Consider the following 20011-nt stretch of genomic DNA (forward strand, 5'->3'; position numbering starts at 1 on the left):
TATATTGTTTTGTATTTTTATTTTTCACTAAAAATTGCATAGTGAGCATTTTCTGTGTCATTTAATTCTTTTTCAAAAATGTGATTTTTTTTTCTTAAAATGGGCCCAGAATGATTCCCCAGTATTGGACATTATGGTGTTCTTTTGTTTTCACTCTTTCACCATAATGCCTTTGCAAACACTTCCTTTTTTAGCCAACAGATGCAGCTATTAGAAATATTAAGTCTCATGGAGCTCTTTACTGACCTTTTGCTGCAACAGCTTGGTAGTAACAGTATCACCGAGCCTTCTCCCTGGGGACTACCACACAACTGTCCTTTCAAAGACATGCTGACTCTTCCTCACTTTCCTCTCACCTGGTTGATCAGAGGGACCAGCTGTGATACAGGTAAGCTCTCTTAATAAACAGACTGTTTAGAGAGATTGTTGGCTATGATTGTGAACTGGAGAGCCAAATGAAGGGTAATGTGACTGAAGCATTTAGGTGTCCACTCCAACTGTATCTGGTTCCTTTACATGTTATGTTTCTGCATAGAGCTCGTTCATAGACTTCTCATAGTTTCTCTGTAAATGAGAGGTGCAAAGGGTACCAGCCCTAGAGGCAATACCTGGGTGCACTTTTGGAGTTCTCTGTTTCAGTGTAGTTAATATTCTTCTTTAGTAGGGTATGAATTGCTTTTTTTCTGTTTTTTTTTTTTTTCTTTCTTTCCTGTATATAGTAAACTTTGTAACACCGGATCCAATTTAATTTTGATTATGTGTTAAAATTATTTATGGGTGCCTCAAACATATGGAACACCATGATGGACATATGGAAGACAAACAGAACCCACCCTTGCCCTTAAGGAACTTACAGTCCAGTAGGGGTGATATGATATGCATACAAATAACTATGAAATAAAGTAGACCAGGTTGTAAGAATATTTTTAGTGATGTAGAAATGCTCACAAAACAGTGTCATGAGGAAAATTAAGCTGTACACTAAAATGTATATACAAACTGAGTTCTCTTAAAAAGTACACATATGAAAGACTGAAAGGGAATATTCCAAAATGCTAATAGTGGTTGTCTGGGTGATGGACTTAAAAGAGATTGTAATATTCTTTTTTATTCTTTCAAACATGTTTTTACAATGAATCTGTATTACTATTAGAATCACTAAAAATATGCTTTATTAAATGAGGGAGTACTATATAAAGGGACGAAATATAATGGAAGTAGGGAGGAACAAAGATTGTATCTACTGGGGGAAGGGCAGTTGGGAAGGCTTTAAGATTTATGTCTTTCGTAATGATGAAAAACTTCCCTTGGAAATAAATATCTTGGAAATATATAATGAAATTTTATTGAGTTGAAAAGACATATTACATTCCTATAACTTTTTTTCTCCATGACATTTGTCTACAATCTCTTTCTCTTTCTCTCTCTCTGTTGACTATAGCTCTAGTAGCTGTTAGCTGCATATTTCCTTTCAAATTTTATATTATTTTAGATATGTCTTTCAAATTTTTTACTACATATACCACAGGGAGATATTTTCTGAATCAATGGTTGTTGTCATTCACTAGTCATATTCCTAGTTAGAATATATAAGCTTGGTAAAGAATCTTTCCACTTGTCCCACTGACCCCAGAAGTGTTTTATTTGGTCATTGGCTGGCGAGGCCTGCTCCTTTATTCTCTTGTTCTTCTGTATCTGTTAATAGTCAATCCGTAGAGTGCATATTCTCCAGGGTCTAAAAGGCCTCTAAGAAAGAGACTTATTGTAATAGTCCACAATCCACCTGCTTCATCAGTCGACAAGCTTCCTGTTCTTTTGCTGGATGCTCTGGGTGGTGGAACTTCCCATAGTGTGTGGTGAAGTTGCAGAGGTTTGTCAGGACAGCATTTAGGTGACAGGCACAGACTTCAGCTAACCTGAAAGGTGAGAGTCTTGATTCTGTATGACGTTGGATGAATTATTTACCCTCTCTATGCTTCAGTTTCCTTACTTTGTCCAATGGAAACAATAATAGCATCTACTTCATAGGCTTATTTTTAAGATTGAATTTGTCATTCATAGGCATTCGATGTATAGTTGCTATTAGTATGGTGTATCATAGACCTGGAGGACTGTGGTAGATTTTTTTCTCCTTAATAGATTATAGGAAGAAGAGGAGGAAGGATAGTATGCTGAAAGGTATGATTATATTACCTTTCTTTCTTTCTCCAACATAGTAAGGGACAAAAGAACATGTACAGAAATAATTGCTATACAATGTGATCTATGCAATGACAAAAGTATGTTCAAAATATAGAAGGGGGAATGATGAACCAGACTGGGATCAGGGAGGACTTTGGGAAGAAGTGCTACTTGGGAGAGTTTTGAATGATAAATGGGTCTGGGGAGGGGCAGGTGAGGGTGGTGATGATGGGGGATGTGCCAAGTGAGGAGGGTTGGGTTAGCACCAAGACTTAGGGATGGTACTGGTGGAACTTGGACTCTGGGGGAATCTTGAGAGATGAGACCAGAGAGGGAGACTGGATCCAGCCAGTGAATAAGATTGAGTTCACCCATATGGAGATGTGTATTTGTTTCAGGGCTTCTCAGAGGGACTGAGTGCTCCCTGAGCCCTTTCTCCTTCCTCTTGCAGAGCTGCCCTAGGCCTGTTAATTCCATCCCAATTAAAGTACAGCCCTGGCTTGGCAGACTGGTTTAGTACTGTCTCTTGGTTACTTTTCTCTGTTTGGGAAGCATCACTCCATAACTTCCCAGACACACCTGCATATCTACTGTTATACTTCCTCCACTGCTGACTTTCCCCTGGCAACATCCAGAAGGTCAGCAACAATTGGGAAGCTGTCCCTGACCCCTCAAACATCATCTTGGGGCTGACTCTGATCCAAACGAATTCAAATGTGACTCACCTAGAGAGACAGACTTGCACATTATAGAAATAGATTTCCAGGTTCCTATAGCAAATCTGACAAATATGCATAGTATCAGCCTGAGTGACCTGGATTCAGTGGGCATCCCACATAGAATACTGAGGTGCAGCAGCCTGTTTGCTGACAGTACGTGTGGTGGGTGTGCAGCCTGGAGGGGGTGCCTGTGAGGCCTTCCTCAGGCCCAGCAGGGCGTGGCTGGGTTATGCTGGCCCATACTCTTTCTAGGCTGAGACAAATTTTCTACCTTCCTTTTTATCAGAATGTCTTTCTTTTCGGTGATTGTCAACCTACTGCTGCTAGTTCATGATGCAGGTGAGTCACTTTTCAAAAAAACTTTGAGGGTATTTCTGAAACAACGTTGAGAATAGTGAGGAAAATAGTGATTTGGAGATTTTAAAAAACCAAGCAAATGATTTAATCTTTCTGAACCTCAGTCTTTTCATTAAATGGGAATGACAATGCTATATTTGTTTCATAGGTAATGTTGAAGGACAGATGGGAAAATCTAACGGGTACAAATTGTAAAACATTTTTTTAAAGATTTTATTTATTTCAGAGAGAGATAGAGATAGAGGACGAGCAGGGGGAGAGGGAGAAGCAGGCTCCCCGCTGAGCAGGGAACCCTGACGTGGGGCTCAGTCTAAGGACCCTGGGATCATGACCTGAGCTGAAGGCAGACACTTAACTGACTGACACACCCAGGTGCCCCAAAAAGTGTTGTTTATTTTTTTTAAATGAGAACCCTCCCTCCCAATTTGGTTTGTCCATTTGAGTTCATGTTAGATAATTACAGTTATTCACACCTATGATTTGAACTTCTCTAACCAAAACAAAAATATCTAGATATTCCTCCCCAATTCAAGTGACTCTGACAAGTGTTGATTTAGGGTATAGTATCACAGAATATTTGAAATCAGGCCTGTCCTGAAAAATCTGGATGGGCAGTCAACACAGGGTTTTTATAATTCTTCGTTCTCAATTCTTTAGAAATATTGGGATGGACAATGTACAGATGTTGAAACTGTTAATATAATTCAACTAACCAAAAGTATCTATGCAAAAATGCTTTATAGGAGCACATATGTCCAAAACCTACAATATAACTACTTCACAAAGTGATCAAACATATTTACAGTTTTCAGGCATAGGCCATCTCTTAGGAACCTGCAGCAGTTCTGCCAAAGGTAGCAGCAGCTTGAAGACATCCTCAAGCTCCAGAGATCTATTCAGAGTTAGTGCAAGACCTGGTCCATCCAGATTACATTTACTGGCTCTTTTCTTTTGATGCTTGGTTACTGTGTGTTTGTGTGTAGGGAGGCAATCCACTCACAGCCAAGAAAAACCCAACCAGATAAAAGAATGAGTGTGTATGTAGGTGAGAAAGAGAAAGGTGTATTAGTTCTAATAATATCTTACATTTTATAACAATATTGTTAGCCTAATACTGTGTACTAGGTACTATAGCAAGTGCTTTAGACATAGTACCTTTCTACAGTTTTGAAAGTGTCTTCTCACATTATTAGCTGTTTGCTGAGCTTTTGCCCAGGTTCTCAGGCATTGCGAAGCTAAAGATACAATGGTCTACAAATAACAGATTGAAATAGACAAAAGAGTGATTCAGATTTAAGTAGCACCATCTGCAGACACATCAGTCAGAAGTTGGCTTTTATATTACCAATTACATCATTAGTAGATTGTGTTTCATGGTTCTTTGGCTAGAGTCTTGAGATTCCTGAGTCTGAGACCCTTTCCTTTGGGACCAGAAGGGGTTCAGCTGCAGCAAGAGCTCCTGAGTATAACCTGAGAAGCTAGAATTAAGGACCTCTCATGAGTAAGCTACATATTTTTATGAGAGATTGGGAAGAGGGGCAGCTTACTAAGGTATCCACCCATCTGGTCCACTCTTTCTGTCTCTCTGGAAAATTACTGAGCCATGTCATATAAAAACAGCCCCTGAGATCCCACGGTATTTTGTAATAGCCCCAAGGCAGGTATTTTTATCATAATTATACACTAGGAAACTGTAACTCAGAATAAGTGACTTGCCCATTGCCAAATGACTAGTAAAGGGGGCTTAGAACTAGAATGTAGGTGGTGCCTGGGTGGCTCAGTCGGTTAAGCATCTGACTCTTGATCTCAGCTCAGGTCTTGATCTCAGGGTCGTGAGTTTGAGCCCCACGTTGGGCTCTGCGATGGGCGTGGAGCTTCCTAAAAAACAAACGAACAAATAAAAAACAAAACAGAACAAAGAAACCCCTAGAACTTAGATTTACAAATCTTCAGACGGGAATTTTTTAATAACTATAATCCACTGATTCTTGATTGTAACCACATCAGAGAAATAACAATTTGAGCAAGAAAACATTTCATGTTTTATATGTATATCCATCCTTGTAAAGGTTATACAGGTTGTTTCTCCTTGCCTTCTTTTTCCATTCTCATCTGTCTTGCTTTATATTCATTCATTTATTAAATTAGTCGATTCATTCCTCAAGTTTAGGACGAGTGTCTACAGTTAGAAGAACACAGTTCAGACGGAAGGCTGTGGAGCCAGACTGCTTGGGTTTGAATCATAACTCTATCACTTACTAGCTGTGTGTCCCTGAACAACTTACTTCACCCCACTGTGCCTTGGTTTTCTCAGTAGTAAATTGGGGATAATAATAGTAACTACCTCTGTGTTAGTGTACAAATTAAATGAATTAAATTCAAGAAAATCTCTTAGAATATGTCTGATGCATTGTAAACACTTAAATATCACCTGATGTATTAGTCAGAATTCTCAGAGCAACAGAACAAACAAAATCTATATGAAGAGATCATGTGATTATGGAGGTGAGAAGTCCCAGGATCTCTGCAGTAGGTAAGCTGGAGACCCAAGAAAGTGATGGTATAGTTCCAGTCCAAGTCTGAAGGCTTAAGACCCAAAAGGAGCCTATGTTTCAGTTTGAAGTCCAGCTCAAACAGCCAGACTGCATTTCCCTATTACTCAAGGGAGGGTCAGCCTTTTTGTTCCATTCAGGCCTTTGACTGATTGGTTGAGGCCCACCTACATTAGAGAGGGCCGTCAACTTAGTTTACCTATTCATATACTGACCTCATCCAAAAATACCTTCCAAGACATGCCTAGAATAATATTTGACCAAATACCTGGGCACCCCTGTGACCCAGTCACATTTGCACATAAAATCACACTGGATATTTTTTTAACTGCGTCAAGTCCTGTGCTAGCTACTGGTGAAACAGGATGGTTAAGATATGGTCTCTGCACTCTGGGGACAGTCTGTGCCCAGCCCCACCAAGAGCCACATGATTGCTACTGATGAATGAGCAGATTGCATCTGTTGTTCAGCTGGAATGTACTCTACCGCATATCTCTCTGGCTGCTTTTTGCTGGGTAGATGGCTTGGAAGCTTCCTTGCCTATGAACTTTCACCATTTGGATTTTCCCCTGGTGCTTCACCTATTTTTTTCTTCATTTCATCTCACCTCATTATATCAAACACTATCCTCTATCCTCCTTTATAAAGTAAATTAGGGATGGTTCTGATTGAGTTGGTGAAGGAGTGGAGGTCTCACTGATTTGGTCTTCCCCTGGCTGTCAGTGACAACTTCTGAGGAGGGCTTTAGAAAAAAATGGTTTTGAAAAGATTGAGTCAGATGATCTCTAAGACTTCGTCCAGCTCTAACATATCAGGAATGTATTCCGTGTCATGATTCCATGAATAATACCGAGTGCATGGCTTATTCCTCAGAGCCCTCAGCTCCTACTCATGAATACTCTGCCCAAACCAGTATGTATTTGTGGCAGGTAGAATAGACCGACTTACCAAAAATCTGTTTCTGCCTTTCTGATTTGCCTTCCTGGCTGGCTGAAACTAGAGAGTAAAAAACTACACTTCCAAGATTGCTTTGCAGTTTGGGTTCTGGTGATGAATTAAACTCTGCCAGATACATTTGCTCAAGCATTAAACTGCATTTAAGTGGGGAGAACGGTGATAGTGCATGCAACATGCATGCACTTTCTTTTGCCAGTGTGAATCTAGCAGGTGCAGTTTGGCTCTGGAGTCACTATTTGCAGTGATGACTTCCTGATTTGCCAGCTTCCTGATGTGGCAGAGACAGCAGCTCCACTGGCAGACCAGCTCTGAAGTGCTGTCCTGAGCCCAGCATAATGTGAGGAAGGGCAGAACACGCACACTGCAAGTCTTACCTTCTATGCCCTACTTTGGGCTCGTTCCTCCAGCGTTCCAATGATTTTGTAAGCGTCTAATTCTCTGTACTAAATTCTTTACTGCTTGAAATAGCTAGGATGATTTGTTTTATCAGTTATTAAAGCCTACCTGATACAGCATCCACTGGCCTTTATAAATATTTTACTAACTTCATTTCTTCTTTGAGATTCTCAGTGTCTCCAGAAGAGTTACGGGCCCACCCTTCCCCTGATGTTACCCTCTCCTGCCATTTCTCCTTTGTGGACGGCATAGAAAATCTTGAGTTTTCTTGGGAAAGAGAAGACATCAAAGAGGAATATGAGGTAGAAGATGATAAGGCATATGACCACTTTCTCAGGTACTATGATTTTTTTGAAGTTTTCCCCAAGTTGGTTTACCAGTGTCGTAATAACACTGACCAACTAGAGGATCAGAACTCCTTGTATGAGGGAAGAGTCTCTGTGGATTGGGCTGAAATTTCTGAGGGGACTCTAGCACTTTTACTAAGAAATGTGGATTTCATGGATGAAGCCATCTACAAGGGCTCAGCCATCACACCAAACGAAAGAGGCAAAAGTACAATTAAGCTAATAGTAGAAGGTAATGGAATTTATTGGATTAACTTGGTTTCAAGCTCTGTCTCTGTTTATAGGGATACATTTTAAGTTTCCTCTTCTGGTGTTCTCAGTTTTTCTCTTCTCAAGTTATTATAGGCTCTTTTCATATCCATCATGAGATCAGGTATGTGCACTGTCAGTTCATCTTAGCTGAAAATACCGCTCTGGACCAAAGTTGCTATATCTGCACCTGTCTATATTACCCATTCATTCAAACAGAATACATATACAAAAACCACCCCAACAACGCAATGGCCTTATTCCAGACTCACCAAACCAATTATAACACTGAAAACCCAAAATGTTACATAACATAATTCTCCTCTGTGAAAACCCTGAGATATGAAATGTGGTTTAGTGAAAATAGCCCAACACTGGGAATTAGGAGGCCCAAGTTCTAATTCTGGATGACTCTGACAACTCGTTTAGCTTTTCTGGGCTTCATTTTCTCACTGTTAAGACATGGGATTGGACCAATGGATCTCCATAATGCCCCAGGAATGCTCACCCTTCTAGGGATTACATGGAGAGGGGTCTTCTCCCCACCAGAGATCTGCGGGTAGAGGGAGGCATGGCAGAATCCCTCTGGAGAAAGAGCTGGAAGAGATGGGAAGCTGGTGGTGAGAACCATTTGTTATCTTCTGTAATTCTCAGCAGGGTGTCTGAGGTCAGCTGAGAATCTGCAATGAAGCCGAGAAGAGGGCATGATTCCACAGGTAAATACAGCAGTGGTAGGTGAGACCTCAGGACAGGAGCAAATGTGTATTGTGATTTTCTCTCAGTGCCTAAATCAAAAATTTAACTATGGTGAACCTCAAGATCTGTTGCCTCCAGAAGGAGTAATGTAAAATCTCAGAGCAAGATTTCTGCTAGCTTGATCCTCCTGAGGCTGAAATAAAAAAGGAACTAATTATTTTGTTAAATTTTCCAACCAGACTTTGAAATGCCCCAGGTGCAGTTTGATAGGATTGATGATGAGGACGTGGCAATGTTCATCTCTAAGGGCTGGGACCTCATGCCCAATGTGATCTGGTTTGACCCAACAGAGAGGGACCTGAGCAACCACAGTACCGTGGAGGTCCTGGAGGAGCAGATGAATGGCTTCCACAGGGTGCTGTCTGTCCTGAAATACCCTGTCAAGTTAAATGAGAAATATGTCTGCTGCGTAACAGAGACAGATGTGAACAACAAGCCCTTCAGAATCATCCACAAATACCCAAGTAAGTGAGTGAAAGCAGGGTGTATTTCACCACAAAGGAAGTATAATAATAATAATAATAATAATAATAAGAAGAAGAAGAAGAAGAAGAAGAAGAAGAAGTAGTAGTAACAATTACTTGTTTTTTCTGCAAGACAGGATTATAGACCATTTTTATTTTCTTCTCTGTACTTGTCTGTCTTATGTAACATTCTGTAATGAACATATATTATCTTTATAGTCCAAAAAAGCTATACTTTAAAAAATCTTTTTAAACATTTTTATAAAATATAACTCACATGCCATAAAATTTACCCATTTAAAATGTACAATTCATTGTTTTAGTATATTCACAGTTGTTCATCCATCACCACCATCTAATTTTAGAACATTTTCATTACCCTAAAAAGAAACCCCATATCTATCATCAGTCACTCTCCATTCCTATCACCATGTCCCCTAGTCATAGGCAAACACTAACCAACTTTCTGATGATATAGATTTGCCTATTTGGACCTTTCATGTAAATGGAATCATACAATATGTGGTAACTGACATCTTTCATTCAGCATGTTTTCAAGGTTCATCATGTTGTAGCATGTACTGGTACTTCATTTATTTTTATTGCTGAATAATATTCCATTGTATGGCTATACCATATTCTACTTATCCATTAATCAGCTGATGGAAATTTGGGTTGTTTCTATCTGTTGGCTACAATGAATGATGCTGCTATGAACATTGGTGTACAAATTTTTGTGTGAATATATGTTTTCATTTATCTTGGTTTATACCTAGGAGTGGAATTGCTGGATCATATGGTAAGTATTTTTAACCTTTTGAGGAATTGCCAGGCTGTTTTCCAAAGTAGCTGCTCCATTTACACTCCCACCGATGAAGGTTCCAATTTCTCAACATCCTTGTCAGCATTCATTATTGTTTTTTTTTTAATTTTAGTCATTCTAATGGATATGAGTAATACCTCATTGTGGTTTTGATTTGTATTTCTCTGATGGCTAATGATGTTGAGCATCTTTCCATGTGCTTATTGGTGATTTGTATATCTTCTTTGAAGAAATATCCATTCAAATCCTTTGCCCATGAAAAAAATGAGTTATCTTATTAAGTTGTAAGACTTCTTTATATATTTTAGATACCAGTCCCTTATCCAATGTATGGTTTGCAAATACTTCCTCCCCTTCTGTGGGTTATCTTTTCACTTCTTGATGATGTCTTTTTAAGCAGTGAAGTTTCTGATTTTTATAAAGTCCAATTCATCTATTTTTATTGTCATTTGTGCTTTTGATGTCATATCTAAGAAATAATTGCCTAATCCAAGAACACAAAGATTTACTGCTGTGTTTTCTTCTAAGAGTCTTCTGATTTTGGCTACTATATTCAGGTCTATGATCCATTTTAAGTTAATTTTTGTGTATGTTATGAGATAGGGGTCCAACATAATTTTTTATATGGAGATATTCAGTCTTCCCAGGACCGCTTATTGAAAATGCTATTCTTTCTCCATTGAATTGTCTTGACTTCCTTGTCAAAAATCACCAGACTGGGGCACCTGGGTGGCTCAGTTGTTAAGCATCTGCCTTTGGCTCAGGTCATGGTCCCAGGGTCCTGGGATTGAGCCTGACATCAGACTCCCTTCTTGGGGGGAAGCCTGCTTCTCCCTCTCCCACTCCCCCTGCTTGTGTTCCTTCTCTCACTGTGTCTCTCTCTGTCAAATAAATAAATAAAATCTTAAAAAAAAAAATCACCTGACCATAAATATAGGGGTTATTTCTGGACTCTCAATTCTATTCCACTGAACTATGTATCTGTCCTTATGCCATGCCAAAATGTCTGAATTGGTATAGTTTTTAGTAAATTTTGACGCAGGGAAGTGTCAGTACTCCAAATTTGTTCTTCTTTTTCAAGATCGTTTGGCTCTTTTTTTTTCAAGTTTTTTTTTTAAATTTTATTTTAAGTAGGCCCCAATGTGGGGCTTGAACTCCTGACCCTGAGATCAAGCGTTCCATGCTCCACCAATTGAGCCAGCCAGGTGCCCCTGTTTAGGCTATTCTTCTTTTGATATTTCCATATGAAGTTTAGGATTGACTTCTCAGTTTCTGCAAAAAAGGCATCTGGGATTTTGATAGGGATTGTGTTGAATCTATACATAATTTTTGGAGTACTGCCATCTTAACAATATTGTCTTCTAATGTATGAACATAGATGTCTTTCCATTTATTTAAGTCTTAATTTCTTTCAATGATGTTTTGTAGTTTTCAGTGTGTAAGTTTTGTACTTATTTTGTTAAATTTATTCCTAGGTATTTTATTCTTTTTGATGCTCTGCAAATGCAGTTGTTTTCTCAATTTTATATTTGGAATGTTCTTTGCTAGTGTAAAGAAATACAATTGATTTTTGTTTGTTGATTTTGATTCTTGCAACCTGTTGAATTTATTTATTAGTTGTAATAGTAATTTTTATGGATTCCTTCCTATTTTCTGTATACAAATCAGGTTATCTATGGATATAGTTTTTTTTTCCTTTCTAATCTTCATTACTTAATTTCATTCTCTTGTCTAAGTGGTCTGACTAGAACCTCCAGTACAATGCTGAACAGAAGTGAGAGTAAACATTCTTGTTTTGTTCCTGATCTCAATGACAAAGCATTCATTTTTTAATTATTAAGTGTGGTGATAGCTGTGGATTTTTTGTATATGGACTGTTATCAGGTTGAAAATGTTGTCTTACATTACCAGTTTACTGAGTGTTTTTATCATGCATGAATTTAGGATTTTTCCAAATGCTTTTTCTGTATCTATTCAGATGATTGGGTTATCTTTGTCCTTGATTCCGTTGATATGGTATATTACACTGATTTTTGCATATAGAATTAACTTTGTATTCCTGGAATATATCACATTTAACCATGGTATATAATCCTTTTTATATGTTATTGGATTCTGTTTGCAGGTATTTTATTAAAGATTTTTGCATCTATATTTATAAAAGATATTGGTCTGTGGTTTTCTTGTGATGTCTTTGGTTTTGGTATCAGGATAATACTGGCCTCATGGAATAAGTTGAAATGTGTTCCCTTATTGTCTGTGTTCAGTGGAGGAGACTTTGTGAAGGATTGGTGTTAATTCTTTAATTCTTCCAATTTGGGGTTTGTTTATTTTCTCTATTGCTTTCCTATGCTTTATTTCATTTATTTCACTCTAGTCTTTACTATTTCCTTCCTTCTGCTTGCTTTGGGTTTAGATTGGTTTTCTTTTCCTAGTAACTTAAGGTTGAAGGTTAGGTTATTGATTTAAGATTTTTCCTCTTTTTTATTTTTATATATTTTTAAAGATTTATTTATTTGAGAGAGAGAGAGAACTCGAGCAGGGAGAGGGACAGAAGGGAGAAGGAGAGAAAGAGAGAGAGAATCTCAAGCAGACTCCCTGATGAGTTAGAGCTGAATGCTCGGCTCGATCCCACAGCCGTGAGATCACAACCTGGGCTAAAATCAAGAGTCAGAAGCTTAACCGACTGAGCCACCCAGGTGCCTCTCTTTCTTCTTTTTTAATGTGGGCATTTACAGTAGTAAATCCCTCTGAGCACTGACTTAGCTGCATCCCATACATTTTGGTATGTTATGCTTTCATTTTCATTCTTCTCAAAATATTTTCTAATTTCCTTGAGATTTCTTCTTTGATCTATTGGTTATTTAGGATTATGTTGTTTAATTTCCACATACATTTTATTTCCTAAATTTCATTCTGTTATTGAGTTCTTATTTCATCATATTTTAATAAGCTTTGAAAATGTGAAGTGCCAATTCTCCAATTTTGTTCTTTTATTATTTTTTTACCCATCCCCCCACCCACCTCCCCTCTGGCAGCCACCAGTTTGTTCTCTGTATTTGAGTTTGTTTTTTGTCTCTTTTTTTTTTTCTTTCGTAACTTTGTTCTTTGTTTTCAAAGTTGTTTTGGCTATTCTGTAGAACCTTGCCTTTCCATATGAATTTCGTGACCAGCATGTCAACTTCTGATCAAAAGCAAGGTGAGATTTTGATAGGGAGAGCAATGAATATGTAGATTAATTTGGATAGCATTGCCATCTTTACAGTATTAAGATTTTGACCCATGAACATATGATACCTTTCCATTTATTTAAAGGTATACTTTTTAAAAAATGTCAAGTAAAATGTGGAGGCCCTGAGGTTAAGTGAACTTAGAAAAAAGACCGCTATGTGACACACTTAGAGAAGTGGAGTCAACTTTAGTATAATTTTGCTATTGTTGTATTGTTGAAGGGTGTAATGGCTCAAGCCCATCCTCCTGCAAGGAAGAAAGAGAAGAGAAAAAAATGAGGAAGAGAAAGAGAGGAAAGAAGGGAAGACAAGAGAGAGGGACAGAGGCATGGAGGGAGAGAAGGCAACATGTATTGACAGGTCAGATAAAGACAGAAAATGTTTATCTCACTGAGTGGCTTGCAGATCTTTCATGATCTTAGCAAGAAATATTCAGTGGAGCAATCATCCAGCAACCAGAGTAGAAAAGATTGAGGATTGATAATAATTGTATCTTTTTCATGGTATTTCTTATGAGGATTAAAAAATTTAATAAAGTTACATTTCCTAGCATAGTTCCTGGGCATAGTACACTAACAATAAATGTTAGGTGTTACTGTCATTAAAAATGTTCTTGTTTTTATTTTTATTACTTCAACATATTAAGAATTTTGTTTTTAAGAGGGTAGGATTATAGATTGTGTCATTTATGCTTTGCTCCAGAGTCATAAAATCACTGACTAATAATGGGCAAAATTTAACATAAAAATCATGAAAATCTGTTTAAATAAGCTTATAAGGCACAATTGAGTATAAAAAGACAAAAACAAGAAAAGGAAACTCCAAAAAAAGCACGTTTATTTTATTTTACATATATATTGATGATGGAAAATTCAGACAATAATGCATGAAGAAAGAATAATTTTTTCCTTCCTATGAGTTTATAATAACAAATACGTATTTTCCTAACTAGAGAAAAAATACAAAATGGAGGAATTATACAGGCTTCACAGAAGAGAAACAGATTCATATAGTAAAAGATCAAATAATTAGAACCTTACCCTAAGATGAAAAGATTAAGAGATTATTTTATTTTGGCCTTAATTATTTAAAGGACATTTATAAAATAGATACTGACTTGTTTTTCATGGTATTTATGGAGGAGATAATAAAATGGCATAGTCATAAATTAAAACATCAAGATTTTAAAATATCATTTAAAAGTTTTTCAAAACTAGAGTAGTTTAATGAAAAAATGGCATTGAATTTCTAGCCAGGTCTGTGTGTGTGTGTGTGTGTGTGTGCAGTGTGTGTTCTATGGGTACAATAAACATAATAGTGAATATTTAAATAGAACTCTTAGTTTCAGTTGCTGTCCTAGGGTTTTACATATATTTGATTATGTAATCATTGTGGGAACCAAATGAGGTAAGCCATATTATTATCCACATGTAAGTAGGTTTATCAGATTTAGTAAATAAAAATAGAGGATGCCCATTTAAATTTGAATTTTAGATAAACAACAAACATCGCTACATATGGCCAAAATATTATTTGTTATTTATCTAAAATTCAAATTTAGGGCACCTGGGTGGCTCAGTTGGTTAAGCAACTGCCTTTGGCTCAGGTCATGATCCTGGAGTCCCAGGATCGAGTCTCACATTGGGCTCCCTGCTCAGCAGGGAGTCTGCTTCTCCCTCTGACCCTCTTCCCTCGCGTGCTCTCTATCTCTCATTCTCTCTCTCTCAAATAAATAAATAAAATCTTAAAAAAATAAAATAAAATTCAAATTTAACAGAGTGTCCTGTATTTTATCTGGCAAACCTATATCTAATTGATGGGGAAGCTGAAGCTCAGAGATGGTGGGGTTGGAGCCTTCAAACCTCACTGGAAGAACAGAAAGAAACTAAAGAACTATCACTCTTTCATGCTTTCTGTGTTTATCTGTAGAAGAGAGGGAGCTGGAACCATGTTCTTTGGAGGCCCCTTCCTCTCCTATTGTTCTGTGTCTTTGGGAAGACAATTGGAATCATTCATCTATTAATTCAACAAATATCAGTAGAATGCTTTGTTGGTCCCAGACTTTGACACTGCACCACGAAGATAAACAAGACTGAAGTAGTTCCTGCCCTTTGTGCTGTGGACAGGTTAGTGGGGAAGACACAGATTTAAATGAGTGCACACTGCAGGATGAGGGAATTATGATGGAGAGAAATTGGGTGCAGCAGGAGCACGCGGAGGGCCTCCTCACCTGGTTTAGGAGGATAACATTGAGTAGGGTGATGGTTCTCAAGCAGCGCCCCAGACCAGCAACATTGGCACCACCTGGGAGCTTGTTGGAAATGCAGATTTCCAGGCCCCACCCAAGACCTACTGAATCAAAGACTCTGGGGGTAGGCCTAACAATTTGTGTTTTAACAGGCCTCCAGGTGGTTCTGACCCACTCTCGAATTCAAGAACCCCTGATAGAGGGCATCAGCCCCAAGGAAGGTAAAGACACTCAAAGCATCTCTGGCTTATCCCTCCCCATGAGATGGAGTGCCATCTCCTCAAAGTCATGGGCAGCAGGTTAGGAAAGCAGAGCTGCTGTCTCCTTGCTCCATTCCAGTAAAACAAGGATAATTAGACAGACTCAGAGATTTAAATGTCTTATTTTGAGTTGTCCTTTCCCTTAAAGGGGGAAAAAAAGTGGGGGTTACTTATTCCTCAGACTATTAAGCCTTTCCCACATATTCAGAAATTGTTAGAGGTCTTTGGCCATTACAGTGGGGGCCACAGACTCTTTTCTGAGACACTACAAAAAGTTATTAATAAGCTGACTTCAAAGAAATCCCTGTTTCGTGTCCCCCTAAATGTCAACACCTAAAAATGCCTGATGTCCTGGAAATGCCTAGAAGACTCCTATATTTTACGTTTCTTCCTTTCTAACTCCCTTCGTGGACTTATTTGTATAAAGCCCTTTGAGATCTGGCGTCTGCCTATTTTTCCACCCTCATAGCTTGCTAGTTTTCAACACATGGCTATTGCAGTCACTTTCAGCTAACTGACTTCTCATGGTGTTTAGACTGTGTTTAGTTTTTCATTCAGCCAAGTCACTGCAGAGAGCTTACATGCTAGTAGTGGGGTGAAATAGGCAGTAAATAAATAGATCATTAAAATATGTAGTATGTCACTATATGAGTCCACTTATATGAAATACAAAAATGGGCAAAATTAGTCTATGATGTTAGAAATTAGAATAATGCTTACCCTTGGAGTGTGAAAGGAGAATGGTGGCTAAGAGGGAGCATGAGGAGTATCTGGAGGTGTTGGTAATATTCTGTTCATTGGTCTGGGTGCTGGTTACATGGTTGTATTCAGTTTGTGAAAATTAATTGAGCTGGATACTTGCATGCACTTTTCTGTGTATACATTTCAATATAAAGTAAATATGTAGTATATCAGATGGTGAAGAGCCATATAGAGAAAAATAAAGCAGGGAAAGCAGATTGGAAATAGGAGAGTGGAGGAGGGGGGGAAGGAGGGTTGTGATTCTATATAGGCTGTCCAGAGAAAGCCTTACTGAGAGGCTAAATTTTAGGAGGTGAGGGAGCCAGGCCTTGGGATGGTCAAGGGCTGGTGGATTTGAGGAATTAGGAACAGCAAGGAGGCTACTTGTTGGAATGGAGAGAATATGAGAAGAGTGTAAGAGATTCTATTAGAAAGATAACAGGAGGCTGGAATGCATGGTGCTTTGTAGGCCATTGTAAGCGTTTTGACTTTTGTTCATACTATGAGAAGAGATGGAAAGCTATTGGAAAGTTTTCAACAGAGAAGTAAAATGACCTGACATATTTTAAAAGTATCTTTCTGGCCAGTTTTGAGAGAAAATCCAAGAGAGACAAGGAGGAGAGCAGGGTGACCAGTTGGGAGATTGTTATAATAATCCAGGTAAGAAAAGATGATGACTTGTCCAAGATGGTAGTAGTGGAAGTGGTGAGGAGAGAATGGGTTATGTACATATTTTTGAAGGCAGAGCAGGTAGGTTTTGCTGACAGATTAGATGATGGGTGTGTGGGGAAAGAGAGAAGTTAGTGATGACTAGTTTTTTGCCCTGAGCAACTGGGAGAGTGGGGTCACCATTTACTCTGATCAGGAAGTCTGGAGTTTGGTTTGGGATGTATTAAGTTAGAGATGCCCATTTCAGACAGTTGAGAGGCCATGTTGAGTTGAAGGTTGGATATGAAATTGGAGGAGTTTTGGAGAGAAGTCCAGGCTGAAACATACAATTGAGAGTTGTTAACCTATAGATGGTATTTCAAATAATAAGATTAGATGGGCTTACAAGGGAGCAGTCAAAGATGGAAAAGAGTAGGCGTCCAGGGACCGAACCCTGGGACCCCCCCCCCCCAACATGTATAGTTCAGGGAGATGAAGAGAAACCAGCAAAGGAAAATGAGAAGGAGAGGACAATAAAATAGAAGGGAAACTAGGAATGTGTTGTGACCTGGAAGCCAAATGAAGGAAATGTTTCAGGGAGGAAGAAGTGATCACTTATGTCAAAAGCTGCACACAAATCAATAAGAGGAGGACGAAGAATAGGTCTTTTGAGAGAAGGAACATGGGTAGCTTTGGAGGACTAAGAATAGATCACTGGAGAGCTAACACAGAAGATAGTTTGCTTCGGAGGGGAGCAGCAGAGAAATGTGTGTTAACCGAGAAAGTTATAGGGTTTCACTTTTTCTTTTATTAGATGAGAGGAATAACAGCATGTTTGTATGTTGATATGTTGAAATGGATAGGGTAAAGTTGATGTAGGAGATGGGGAAGAATTACTGAAGAATGTCTCTTGGTAGGCAGAGGGATGGGGTCTGTGCACATGTAGAAGGGTTTGTCAAGGTAAGATTATGTAAAAGGAGTAACGCAGAGTACCTGGGCACGGATGAGAAAAGTGAATTTTCACAGTAGTGGGAGCTTGTAGAAATTCTCTTCTGCTTGCTTCTAATTTTCTTAGTGAAATAGGAGGCAAATTATCAGCTGAATATGAGGCTAAGATTGATGGTATTAGAGGTGTGAGGAGAAAGAATGAAATAGCCATCTAGGAGAGGAGAGGAGAATAACCATAAAGAAACATAATGGGCTTCCTGGGCAGCACTGAAATTACGTTTGAGGTTTATGGTAGTAAATTTAAAGTGAGAATACTTAGCGTGGTTGTATGTTTTTCTCTAGCCACATTCAGTTGCTTGTGTGTGGGCACAGAAAGGGAGGAGAGTAGGGTTAGCCAGATGTTGGGATTTTGCCGTGCAGGAATGACAGAGGAAGACAGATGTGTGCTAGCAAGTGATGATATACTCTGTCAGGGAATCTAAGCTGGGTTAGAAAGGGTGAGGGATGTGAGGCAAGGGAAAAGACGGTGAGAATGTGGTAGAATCATTGGGTTCTAGGTCCTAATGGCAGCCAAAGAATTTTTCAAGTCCAGTACTAGAGATAGTGAGCAGGATAGAAGGTAATGGTTGGAGAGTTTCAGCGCCTGAAATTGAGATAATAGAGTCATTGTGGTTATTGCTAATGATAAAATCTAAGCTCTAACCATGGAGAGGGTGGCTAAGGTAAAATGGAATACTAGGTTCTTGGAGGAAAGAAGGTCCAGGTCCAAAGAAGGTCAATGTGTTGATCATACATGAGATAGTGATACTAAGAATTATGACAGAGGTAATGTTGGACAGCTTGGCAACATTAGCTGACCAGCAGCTAAAATCAAGGAATGGTGGTGGGGAACAGTAAAAGACTGTAACATGGAAGGGTAGTGAACAGAAAAGTCTAATGGGATGAGATTTTAAGCTAGAAGTGTGCAGAGAGGAGGGAGAGAGAATGATCTGGAAGCCATAATGAGAAGGAATTCACTTACATCATGTGTATGAAGGATGTTAGAAAGAAAACCAGCACCACTTGAAAGGGCTATAAGGGAAGAAGTGTCCTCAGAGGAAAGCTAGATTTCAGTTAGAGCAGGAAGGTGAGGGAAATGTTAACAGAAGTTGAGAATAGACGGGCTTTGCTGATGAGTGATAGCAAGTTCCAGAGGGCACAGTAGAAGGGATTCAGAATTTGGGAATAGGTTGGAAATAGGGTCAGAAAAAGGAGGTTAAGAGCCACATGGGGCTCAGAGTGAGGATATGCTGGGGGTCTTGGGCTTCTTGTGTTAAATATGAATGGGGAAAAAGATAGGATGAGATGAGATATGCTTGTCTCAAGACAGACCCTGATGGCAAAGCAGTGAATGTTGTGGAAGGAAAGAGGGTGAGGGTGTTGTTAGGAACACACAGAGTTCTGAGGTCCCCTCTTCACTCTCTGAGATGAAGGAATGGAGGCCAGGGTGGAACAGACTTATCTGCAGCATGTGGAACTCTGGGAGTCCCTTTTGATTCTTGTGGGTGATGGCATGGAAGCTGGAGAAAGAGAAGCAAGACAACCATATGCAGTAGCTCCGGTTGTGCATATTACAAGTCAAGGGTACTTCATCTACATAGACTCTACTGTGACTGACACTCAGGAGGAGTGAAATGTGAGTGCCCTGGAAAAAAACACTCTCCACAGCACCTGAGATACATTATATTTGTAAACTTTTAACACTGCTGGGATTTGTTATTATTTATCTTGTCTCAAGGTATGATCCTTCACAAGCAGGAACCATCTCTCTCTTTTCTGGCCCCTTAAACATAGTAGGCTTTTGGAATCGGTGGTGTTAGCTCTCAGTTCCCAAGTCTTATCATCATGGCTCCAGAGATGCAAGATAACTTGGAACCTTAATATGGAAATGTGCGACCCCTTTATTCCTTTCCTCAGGTCACTTCAGGAGCATCCTTCTCTGTTCTCCCTCTGTGGACTCACTGGCAGGTAAACAGACCCCACCCGGGAGTAGTTCCCTCCAGAGGATACTGAAATGTGCTGGGATTTGCTGACTGATGACGTCAGCTCTTCTTACATGTGTCTCAGTCCCACAAACTTAACGGACGCAGTCGTGC

The 20011-nt window shown here is 39.0% G+C and overlaps 1 protein-coding gene across 1 annotated transcript; it reads left to right on the forward strand.

Annotated features, from left to right (window-relative positions):
• Positions 1-3187: 3187 nt before the first annotated feature.
• Positions 3188-19548, forward strand: LOC148165012 (V-set domain-containing T-cell activation inhibitor 1-like). The gene is made up of 5 exons (XM_088022926.1): positions 3188-3239; positions 7337-7741; positions 8694-8978; positions 15432-15500; positions 19349-19548. The coding sequence occupies exons 1-5, from the start codon at positions 3188-3190 to the stop codon at positions 19546-19548; spliced, it is 1011 nt and encodes a 336-aa protein (XP_087879052.1).
• Positions 19549-20011: the final 463 nt, after the last annotated feature.

Source organism: Eumetopias jubatus, unplaced genomic scaffold, assembly GCF_037043125.1.
Source record: "Eumetopias jubatus isolate StellerSeaLion01/CBP00866 unplaced genomic scaffold, mEumJub1_p1.0 scaffold_1, whole genome shotgun sequence".
Taxonomy (NCBI): Eukaryota; Metazoa; Chordata; class Mammalia; order Carnivora; family Otariidae; genus Eumetopias; species Eumetopias jubatus.

Coding starts and splice junctions, on each gene's coding strand:
- LOC148165012 (XM_088022926.1), top strand. CDS start 3,188: ATGTCTTTCTTTTCGGTGATTGTCAACCTACTGCTGCTAGTTCATGAT. Junction 8,979..15,431: donor AATCATCCACAAATACCCAA/GTAAGTGAGTGA, acceptor GTGTTTTAACAG/GCCTCCAGGTGGTTCTGACC. Junction 15,501..19,348: donor GGGCATCAGCCCCAAGGAAG/GTAAAGACACTC, acceptor TCTGAGATGAAG/GAATGGAGGCCAGGGTGGAA.